Consider the following 11154-nt stretch of genomic DNA (forward strand, 5'->3'; position numbering starts at 1 on the left):
TCCGCGTAGCGACAAGAGTAGAGGAACAGAAGGCATTGCCAATGGCGTATCACAAGAGTTCTTGGGCCAGACATCGTGGAACATGGGCCACATTCAAAAAGTTGAAGGAAAGGTATTGGTAGCTAGGAAAGTATCAGGACGTGCACCAATTCGTGACGACCTGTGAGAGCTGCCAGATGCATTCCACGATTGACACCTCGGTTTTAAGGCAAAGAAACTGAACCAAAACGAACCTGAACTGTTTATATAAAACCAAACCAAATCAAACCGTTTATGAACTCTCAAGTATTTAAACCAAACCATTTAAGAAAAAGTAATCCAAACCATTTAAACCCAAATTGCTTAAAGGAAAAGTTGGAAACTGAACCGAGCCATCTAATAAAAAATTTAAATCTAACCATTTAAGTCAAACTAATTTAACATCTAAATAAATAAAACACATGAAATTAAATAAGCATTTAAGTTAAATCTATTTAATCAATAAAAGAAAGGTTAATTGAACCATTAAATTAATAAACTATTAAGGTTTAAAAAATATTTATAAAAAACCTATAAACTCGAGTTTCAAAATTGAAACATTTATCAAAAATCCAAACCAAACCATTAGGAACCAATAAATCATTAACCCATGGCTTAACGGTTTGGTTAGGTTCGAGTGAAACTGTGCTCATTGCTAATGATGGGTTTGGGTGCCCTGAATGGTGGTACTTACTATTACCGTAGAGCTGAAGAAAACTATTTATTTAAAGAGAGTAGGGTAGTTTGGCGCTTCTATGATTTGTGGTGTAGTGGGGAAGTAAGTCATTAGTTTCAGTCACTTTCAGTGTTTTCATTGTTCGTTTTCTACGACATTATTAAACAGTGTTTCCTCACACTTAGTAGCAAAAGAGAACAAGAAAAACACGTTTTTCTTCACACGGCATGATAGAATAATAAGGTATAAAGGTTTTCCGTTGATTGTCAACAAGTGTAGTGAGAAGGAGAAAAGACTGGATAAAGAAGTCCAACCCTAGTCTAGGGCGTACGTGGCATAATAATAACTCTAGTAGTTGAAGATGCGCTTCCTGTTGTTTTCGTCCACACATTCAATCTCTGCTGCTGCTCATCTGCAGTTAAATAAGCCATCCAAGTTCAGTTGAGTCGGCACTCACAGTAATAATTCGAAGCCTTTGTAGCTAAAGTAGTTTCTTATTCATAATTTCATACATGCGTGCATACACTGATTCTCTTAATTAATTGGTTTGGTTGATTCCGACAGATTCAGAGATTATTATTACGACTACTATTCATAAAATCTATTAGTATCAATTGCATGGATCCATCATCCCAGGATCATAATGAGAACCTTCCACAACCTTACCGCCTCATCTGGACGTACTGGGATAAAATCCAAGAAGCGTGTGAGAAATCCAAAGCAGAAGCACGCTCCCTTAATCATGAGGAGGAGGTGGAAGGAAGTGGTGGGGATCATCAGCTCTCTCATCTGATCGAAGTGTCCAATGTTGAGAATCTCTTCCTCATCGATTCCCAGGGTGCATCCGGCAGAATAGGATATTGGTTACCGAGTAATACAGTTGCTCACAAGGAGGAAGAACGGACATGGAGGAGCAAAGACATGGTGATTGATTTAGGACGTGTCACTGCGGAACAGAGGATAGAGTATCTTCGGCATGCCGCCAATTTTAGTGGGGGAGCAGTTCATCTCCTGGATCTAGGGAATAGGATCACCCAAGAGGAGAAGGCGGCCTGGGTGGAGGCTCTCTCTCATGCAGCAGATGGCGATGATGCCGCCCCCAAGAGCCTCCTCATCAGTCGCTGTAGCTTCGACTCTTATGATATTCTGAATGCCCTAAAGAAAGGCACGGGCCTCACGCATCTTTCCCTGCTGCGCTGCCCTATGCGCAGCGCGATGAGTGCATCGAGGTGTTAAGTGGCCTCGGCTCCCTCATAAGCCTCCACCTTCATCTCTATGGTGTGAATGCATCCCCGGAGTTTGTTGGCAAATTGGCAGACCTTCGTCCCTCACATTCACCCCTCGCGGCCTCCCTCCAGAGGCTGTACATATCTGCCAGATCCATTAATTGGAGCGAGAGCACATCTGGTTTCCTGCACCACTGGCCGCAGCTCAAAGAGCTCACTCTAATAAGTCTCAATGCAATGACAGAGGAGGAGGTGATCCATTGGATGGAGCACCTATGCATGGATAAGATTTCGATGAATGAAGACAAGGAGATCCCTCCATCCACTCATCATTCTGTACCGTCTCATCATCCTGGATTATTCAGCATTACCTTAGGCAAAATGTATACAAGACCTAGTCCCCTAAGCCAATCTGCTGTTGCTGCTGTGGTGGATGCGCTTTCTCGGTCCGGCCTTCCGTTCCTTCAGCTAGTGGGTGTAGGGATGGATCCCGCCATTGAAGCGCAGCTCGAGAGGAACCGGCGCGTGTTCATGTTGGGAGGTCTTGAGACAGTACCCGCTACGTCCATGCGGCTGTTCATCTGCGGAGATGCATATGCGGGGAAGACGACCCTTCTGTCCACCATGCACTCCATCTATGCAGGACGCACGACGGACAAGTTGAGAGAGCTTATGTCCAGTGTAGGCATGCAGACCGCAGACCACCGCACCCAAGGCATTGCGGTCCGAGCCATAGAAAAGGATGGAGTCCGGCTCTCGTTGTGGGACATGGCAGGTCAAGAAGAATTCCACGCATTCCATGACTCTATGCTGCCTGACATAGGGACGAGCTCTTATCAAACCCCATCTTTGTTCATGTTTGTGTGGAGTCCCAGAAAGAGCCAAAACAGCAAACCAGGAGAAGGGAAAACAGAGCAAGACTTTGAAGTGAGCTTCAGGTATTGGCTCAAGTTCCTTGCTTCCAAAAGCCGTCAATCCAACACTCCTCTCAAAGTGATCATGGTATTCACACGTGCTGATCAAATGGATCTCATTGAAAGTTCTTTGACACGTAAAATTGAGTGTCTTAGGTCCGAGTTTAAAGAAGTCATCCACATCATTAACCCTCCTTTGGAAGAAACATCTGAAAATACTACTTTCGAAGTAGATGCTAGAAAGAAAGATTCAGTCCAAAGTCTGGCCGAATATATCTTCGGCATTGCCAAGAAAATGCTCCAAGGTGTTATGGTTTACAACATCTGCGCACAAGTAAGCGAACATCTATCAAAGCACTTAAAGATGTCAAAGCAACGAATCATTCCGTGGTCAAAGTTTGGTGAAATATGCAAGAGTGTACAATCTATTCCAAATCACATTGAAACTAAAATATTACAAGGAGTAGCTTCATCTTTGAATGAGGCGGGGATTATCATATATGTAAACAATGTAGCACACATTGTTCTTGATCCCAATTGGTTTTGTAATCACATCATCGGAAGGTTGATACATTTTCCAGAGCATAAAGAAAAATTAACGACTATTAAGATTCACGGATCTACAAGTCGGCGTTTCTTAGAGGATGTATTGGGACGAGTTGCCAAATCTGAAGTCAGTGGATCTATATTGGTAGATTTCATGGAAGCAATGCACCTTTGTTGCAAGGTTCCGAATAACCATGGCATATCACCTAGGAAGGAAGATGAGCTCTTTATTCCAGCCACATTGACAAATTCACATCTAGAATTGGAACAAGTCCAATGGAGATCCTCTGCCATAAGCAACTCAGGGAAATATGTATATGTGGGTAGAAGACTAGAGTGTGAAAACAAAACCCTCACCTTCCTTACACCAGGACTCTTCCCAAGGATTCAAGTTTTATTTAACAATGCTTTTCAAGTTAAGGCTAATACTTTTATAAATCTTGGCAAAGATTTCATTTCCATTTATGTGCCAAACATGGAGATTGTTGTGGCATTTTGTAAAGCAAAATCCGACTATGCGATCGATGTTCTAGTGCGGGCTACTATCGATATTCAAGAGACCTTAGCCTATATACAAGCCAATGTTATGGAATATTTGATCACAATATGTGCGCAACCCACTGGTATCCAAGGAGTTAAGTTGATCGAGAGTGTCATCCGACCTGATTCTTTCTATGACCTATCAAAACCAGAAGAAAGAGAAGATCAATGTGTGAAAATTACAACTTTGAAGGAAAATCTAAGAGAGCAGCTTGATCGAGGTGAGAAAGAATGCCATGTTTGGAAGAAGACTAAGCATATGGATGATTTAACAACAAATTCCTTAATTGATATCCTTGGTTCAAAGAATTACTATGAGGTTGTCATGTCTCATAGAGCGTGGCTAGAGGAGGTGAAAGATATAATGTTGGTGACGGATGATGTAAATAAATATGGGCAACATGAAAGTCATTCTAGTGTGACCATGACTGACTTGGAAAAAAGTGAAGATTTAGAGAAGGGGCCAGAAACAATTGTCATCCAAGAGGATAAATCTTACAAGAGCATCTTAACAGAGATTACACAGGCTTTAGAGCTCAAATTTAATTCGGTGAAAGAAATGATTGTGGCCAATCATCAAGAGACCATAAGGACATTGCATGAAATACATAGTGAGATTACATGTATGAGGGAAGTTGTTTTGAGCAAGGTTCAGAAAGACATTGACCAGTTATTGAAGTTTGTTGTGGAGTCTAACGTTGAGAAGCAGCTGCCTCGTTTTGTCGTCCTTAATACTAGTGATGGTGGGAACAACATAATGAAGTTGGTAACTTCGTTGTCAGGAGGTCATGTTTCATCTGTGAGAGTTGAGCTTTGTTGTGAGGATAGAACATCCCCACACCCAGTGGAAAACCAACCTGGCATCACAGTTACTTGTTTGTCAGAGCCTCTAAAAGAGGGATTGGAAAGAGCCCTTCCATATGTGAATATTTTAGTTTGGATGTTGACTACAGCTGCTAAGCTTGGCATTAAATCAGTAATTCCCCTTGCAGGTGCTTTTGCACCGGCTTCACTTCCCCACTTTAAATTGCCAAAAGAGTATCTTATGATATCTAATGCTATTAGATTCAAAACGGATACACGTGCAACATCAAGCATTGCTCACCTATCGCCAACATCAGAGTCTTTCCAAGAATGGCAAAAATGCTTGGCGTTAATATTAAAGGACAAATACGGAGGTGCGACAGACAAAATCATATATGATAGGTTCCTTCTCAAGCGGGCCACCTATAAGAAAACAGGTAGTAACCAAGTTGCATGGTTATGTGACAAACACTATCGAGAACAGACACCGTTCCCGCTAGACTAAATTATATCTTACTCACAAAGGAGATTTGAAAAAGATAGGCATGATCTCATTTGTTTGAAATGCCTAGTTTATTTATTGGACATTTCTATGTAATTCTTGAATAAACACATCCGTGCTTACATATAACAATCATTGTTTTTGTACTCTGAATGAGTGAAGGTTTTTCCTTGTAATTCACCGATGTTTATGCGTATAACAAAGGAAAATACATACCCCCCTCAAATCTCACTAATGCCTCTTGTTGACCCTGTTCTCATGTAGTGAGTAGTTTGGTATGCACATATCTGTTTATTTCATAACTTGAGGGAATCCAATGGGGATTTTTAGAATTGAGGGATAATTAAAAGTTGAAACAATACGACCCAAAGTTTGGTGGAAAGCTTTTCATCCAAACATATGCAAACATGAAGTTTAGTCTGATTAAATCTATTTTATAGGGAATTTGAAATTTTGCTTCATATATGTAGCCTTATCTAACAAATCAGAAAGCCTTATCTATAAGAATGATCGGGATTCTAGTTGAGATACCGTGATTTGTGAATGATGGGGTTTGGTACCCAGAGTTGTAGTACTTCCATAAATTCTTCGAGCAAATAACTATTTGTTCAAAGAGAATATGGTAGTTTCAAGCTTCCGTATTTTGGTGGTGTTGTGAGGCATAGCAAGTCATTAGTTTCCTTTGCTTTCAGTGTTTTTATAGTTGTGTTACTATGACATTACGTAGTGTTTCCTCACAATTTGCAGCAAAAGAAGAAAAAATTGGTACACATTTTTCTTCATCCAGCATGATAAAATAATAATCTATAAAGGTTTTCTGTTGATTGTCAACAGTAGTAGTGAGGAGAGAAGACTGCAGCAAGAAGTCCAATCCTAGTTTTGAGTGTAGCGGCACAATAATTGTAATAGTAGATGTATTTCCTATTCGTTTCATCACCATATCCAATCTCTGATGTTGCTCCTCTGCAATGTTAAGCTATCCAAGCCCATTTGATAGGTCCAGGTAAGGGGGCCATGTATGGCCAATGTTAGAGTGGTAACTAGCCAAAATGCTTGGCATCGATATTGAAGGACAAAGAAGGGGGTGTGACAAACAAAGTCATATATGATAGGTCTATCTGAAGCATGGCAACTACAAGAAAACAAGTTGTTGGTTTGTCACAAACATTATAAAAAAAAGGCTGAATTATATTCTACTACAATAATTGAAAAAGAAAGCATGCCATCGTTGGTTTTAAATGCTTGGCTTCAAACTAAATTGAAATTTCTATATAATTTTTGACCAAACACAAGTATACATGCTTAGATACATAAGAGATAACTGCCTTGTGTGTTTACCTTACCAAAATCATCAGAACTATCATTCTTATCCTCCTTGAACCTTGAGTCAAAATACACTATTTTCTTTCATTAGATGCGGGATTTAAGTTTTGACATAAAGACTATCAAAACTCAAACACAAGATAAATAAACATAAACAATACTTGGATACAAGGGAGAAATGCGTTAACTCAAGTTCCTGATTTTATAACGAATGAATAGAGTGACATAGGTGATACATTTGGTTAAAAAAGAATAGAACATAGCTATGCATAAATCATTACAAGAACTCATTACAGTGAATAGTTTATACCAATGATACAATTTGTTGGGTGACTCCATTGTCTACATGGTCTTGTGTACAATTTGGATTCTCTGTTACCGCATTCGGAAATTGTAGACAAGTCAATAATTATGTTGAAACAACAATGTATGCCAATGCCCTTGCATTATTAGGAAATAATATGTCGAGATGTAATTGTAGATAAGTCAATAATTACGTTGAAATATCAATGTATGCCAATATCCTTGCATTATTTAGCCATTGCTGAAGGCATATGCATACATAAGCCATGGATATTGATTAGCTGATTTTTTATGTGAAACATACCTCAAATGAGGATATAAATTATTTGAACCTTGAACGAATGTACACAATATTTCCGAGCCTACCTGCTTTGAAGCAAATATGTGAACCTTGAAAAGTAAAAAATGTATATCAATGTGAAATTTTATGAAGAGACATATTGTCCATCCGAAAATAGGATCAAATCGTTGATGTTTGTTTGATCTTTGATCGCCAATTGTTGTGAGAAATAAAGTTTCAGATTCTCAACGTTTGTTCTGCAATTGTTCAGGTAAGCATCCTTATGCCACCTAAGGTATCCTTTGAATCCTGACAATATGGATAGTTTATTACTTGGTTTAGAAAAATGGAAGAAAATTGAGGGGTTAGCAATCAAGCATCAAATCAACATATTCTGTTAGAACAGCAAGCAAATACATTTAAAGAACAAGCAATAGTTTATACAGGGAACATGGAACATCAAGAAAATTAGATTAGGGCCGGGCCCTTCACAAAATGTCTTGTCCCCAAGAAAAATCAGGGTTTAGGGTTTATGTTGTCTCTACTTTTAAGCATAGGGGAGACCCTCAGAAGAGTGAATAAGCCAAATGACCTTTTGTTTTAGCAGTAGGGACTTCCTTGCGATGTTTTTTTACTAGCCTCCAAGAACCACTGATCAAACATAAAGACAATACAAAAGGGTGCATTTGTCACACTAAGGGACTGGTATATCGAATGTGGCATACCACCAAATAACAAGCATGTGCTCCCTCAAGTACCAAAAGCCAAGAAAAGAGCTGCCATAGGAAGAGGCCTTTCAACCAAGTGGTTATGATTGAAAATATCCATTGCAGGAGTCCCAATATTGAAGAACATCAAAGATAAAAATGGACATGCTGAAAAGACATCAACATACAGAGTCTCATGCACATACCCGTTGGAAATAAGAATATATTTTATCTCTTTCACAAACACAATGCATGCATGCTGATGTATCAAAGTTATGTATAAACCTTGTTGGTATCCCATTGACCACCTTGTCTTTTGTAGGGATAATTAGCTTCTGAATTGATCCCACCATTTTCAGTTAAAAATTGAAATGCATAGTCCATAAGCCGACCATTGCACTCCAAGTAGTATCACAATCCACAGGCTCTTGCTCAGACAAAGAAATTAAACTGCCTGGCTGGATATTGTTAATCTCTTCCACAGCAGCAATGGTCGAAAAAGCCCAGCAGCTACCTTAAAGTAACCAATGGATTATACACATATGGCCTTTTTCACATCCTATTTACAATCAACACATTATCTATACCAATTATTCTGATGCTGTCTCCCATCCCCGTATTTAGTAATACCTACATTACTGGTGGGGAAACCTCAATGCGAGGTGAAAACACACCAAAAAAGCAAAAATGTACAAAGGGTCGAGTAGACAAATGAAGTTCTTAGAAGCTTTCTAAGTAAAGCATGTAAGCTTGAAGACTTATACAATTGAATAGAGATTGTCTTGACAGATTGCTTGAAGAAGTTTACTTCCCATACTTGGTTTTGACCAAAGATCTTACAAAGTCAGGCCATCCAGATTATCTAAATCCCCAAAATCTTTTCTATTGCCTAAAAGCAATGCACGTACTCTTGGTACAAATGTTTTGGTGAATGAGCAGACTCATGATAACTCTAAGATTGTTTCTGATTCTCCAGCACATCATGCATAATGAAATGAAGCTATCCTTCTCTTTTGAAGAAATAAGCCAATGGGAAGCACACCTAATAAGCATCACGTTAGGAATACCGTTTGCTTAAGTGGCAGACCAGAACTTGGTATACCCATAAGCCTGCTTCTCCAACTGATGGTGCTTTACGTAAGTGTGACAAGGCATTCTCATGTTCTCAGATCCATGATGAGGATTGCATCAACCTTACACCTTGGTACACCCATAAGCTTGTTTTTCCACCAGATGGTGCTTTATGTGAGTGGCACAAAGCGATTTTATGTTCTTGAAACCATGATGAGGGTTGAAGCAACCTTTATATTGGCTGTGTGCAAATTTTATCTATTGGAATAACAGTAATCTCTGTAATCCTGTAATCGCTGCCTAAAGGAGGCATATGTACTGATGGAAGTGCTAACTCTTTCACTTTATGGGTTGATGATGTGACCCAAGGCTATAACTATGTGCCAGGTCATAGAAGCTTAATAAGGAAAGACACTTATCACAAGATCCTTGATCCTTGATTTCAGTAACCAATCCTTTCTGTCTCCAATCAATGGAGCTCGGAACCTCCGGCATTCAGGAGACCTCCAAAATCCTCGTTAGCATTTTGAGACTTGTTTCTTATTCTTCTTCTGATTGTGTTTCTGCTTCTTCAACTCCTGATTTGTCAGATCTGCAAACCTGTTGAGCCTGAGCCAATAGGATGGTGACACGCATCCCTCCCTCAGGTTGTGCGTGTGTGAACGTAATGTAGGCTATCAGTGAAAATCTGGAGGCGACGATGGCATTCTTCCGAAGAATAAAGGGAATCGTATGGTTTAGGGAACCGTTGGAGCCATGAATCAAAGAGAGAGGAAGGAGATAGGAGATCCTCGGACGTATAAGGAAGAATAGAAGGAAATTCTTCACCATCGCCAAGGGACGTAGAAGAGGAAAATGTAGGAGGAGGATTGGGAATAGAGGGGTAATCTTTGGAGAAGAAAGGAAGAAGGGTAGTGGAAGAGAAATCTTCATCCTGAGAGGAGGAAGAAAAAGAAGCTGTAGATGAAGCAGGAGAAGAAGAAAAGCGAGAAACTGTAGATGAAGAAACAAGGGAGGAAGAAATTGGAACTGAACAAATTGAAGAGGAAGAAACATGATGGGAAGACGAAGAAGAAGAAGAAGAAGAGGAGGAGGAGATGGGGAGCAACAGGAAGAGGAGAGTCAGAAATCTGGTCATGGCTGAAGGAACACAAAATTTTCCTTATGTATTTCTAACCACATCCAAAATCAACAATCCAAAGTCTGAAAGAAGTGGCACCTTATGGGAGCTTATTGAATGTGGTGCTAGAAACCAAAGAACATAAGGTACCAAAAAAACAATGACAATCTTTTAATGTACATATGTTCCTTTATGTATTTGTAACTACATCCAAAATCAACAATGGGAAGTCTGAAAGAAGTGGCACCTCATGAAAGCTTATTGAATGTGAAGCTAGAAAACAAAGATTCACATAATGTACAAAAAAGCAACAAATTTGACATGTATGTATTTGGTCAATAAAAATAATGAAAGCAAAGGAAACTAATGACCGCTATACCCAACAACACCACCAAGGGTACTGAACTCCATCATTAACAAATCACGCAATCTCAACTAGAAATCCCGATCATTCTTATAACTAGTTGTAGGGACAGACAAATCATTTGCTCCAGAAGCTTTTTGATTTCTTACACAACGGCTAACATCTATGAAGCAAAAATTAAAATATCTTAACCATGAACCTGAACAAAGATCAGAAATTTTGATGTCACGGATTCTCTTTCGGAATGGGTTGTACACTCTTGCAGATTTCACTAAATTTCGACCATGTAATGATTCGTTGGTTTGATGTCTTTAAATGATTTGACAGACGTTCACTTACCTGTGTGCAAATGTTGTAAACCATAACACCTCTCAGCATTTTCTTGGCCATGCTGAAGATATATTCAGCGAAACTTTTGACCAAATCCTTTTTCTAGCATCCACTTCGGAAGTAGTATTATTTGTTGTTTCTTCGGAAGGATAGTTGACAATCGCTATAACCTCTTGGAACTGAGGTCGAAGTGAATTAATTTTATGCAGTATGCAACTTGCAATATCAGTCATTTGATCAGCGCGTGCGAATACCACGATCAATTTAAGAGGAGTGTTGGATTTGCGGCTTTTGGAGGCAAGGAACTTGAGCCAATACCTGAAGCTCACTTCAAAGTCTTGGTCTGTCTTCTCTTCTCCTGGTCTGCTATTCTGGCTGCTCTGGGGACTCCACACAAACACGAACAAAGACAGGGCTTGGTAAGGGCTTG

At 39.5% G+C, this 11154-nt stretch overlaps 1 protein-coding gene and 1 long non-coding RNA gene across 2 annotated transcripts; one reads left to right on the forward strand and one right to left on the reverse strand.

Annotated features, from left to right (window-relative positions):
- Positions 1–1442: 1442 nt before the first annotated feature.
- Positions 1443–5571, forward strand: LOC147866636 (protein TORNADO 1-like). The gene has a single exon (XM_087317089.1). The coding sequence runs from the start codon at positions 2158–2160 to the stop codon at positions 5227–5229; it is 3072 nt and encodes a 1023-aa protein (XP_087173215.1). The 5' UTR covers positions 1443–2157; the 3' UTR covers positions 5230–5571.
- A 2553-nt stretch (positions 5572–8124) lies between these two features.
- Positions 8125–9421, reverse strand: LOC147866637 (uncharacterized). The gene is made up of 2 exons (XR_015529509.1): positions 9326–9421; positions 8125–8349 (listed from the first exon to the last, which is right to left on the reverse strand). It is a non-coding gene; the product is annotated as an uncharacterized LOC147866637 (long non-coding RNA).
- Positions 9422–11154: the final 1733 nt, after the last annotated feature.

The sequence above is a fragment of the Azolla caroliniana genome, unplaced genomic scaffold (genome assembly GCF_043228905.1).
Source record: "Azolla caroliniana isolate FFs.n. ecotype wild unplaced genomic scaffold, voAzoCaro1.0.p SCAF_3, whole genome shotgun sequence".
Classification (NCBI taxonomy): Eukaryota; Viridiplantae; Streptophyta; class Polypodiopsida; order Salviniales; family Salviniaceae; genus Azolla; species Azolla caroliniana.

What these genes read in the sequence shown, in the direction of transcription:
- LOC147866636 (XM_087317089.1), top strand. Translation starts at nt 2,158, where the DNA reads ATGACAGAGGAGGAGGTGATCCATTGGATGGAGCACCTATGCATGGAT.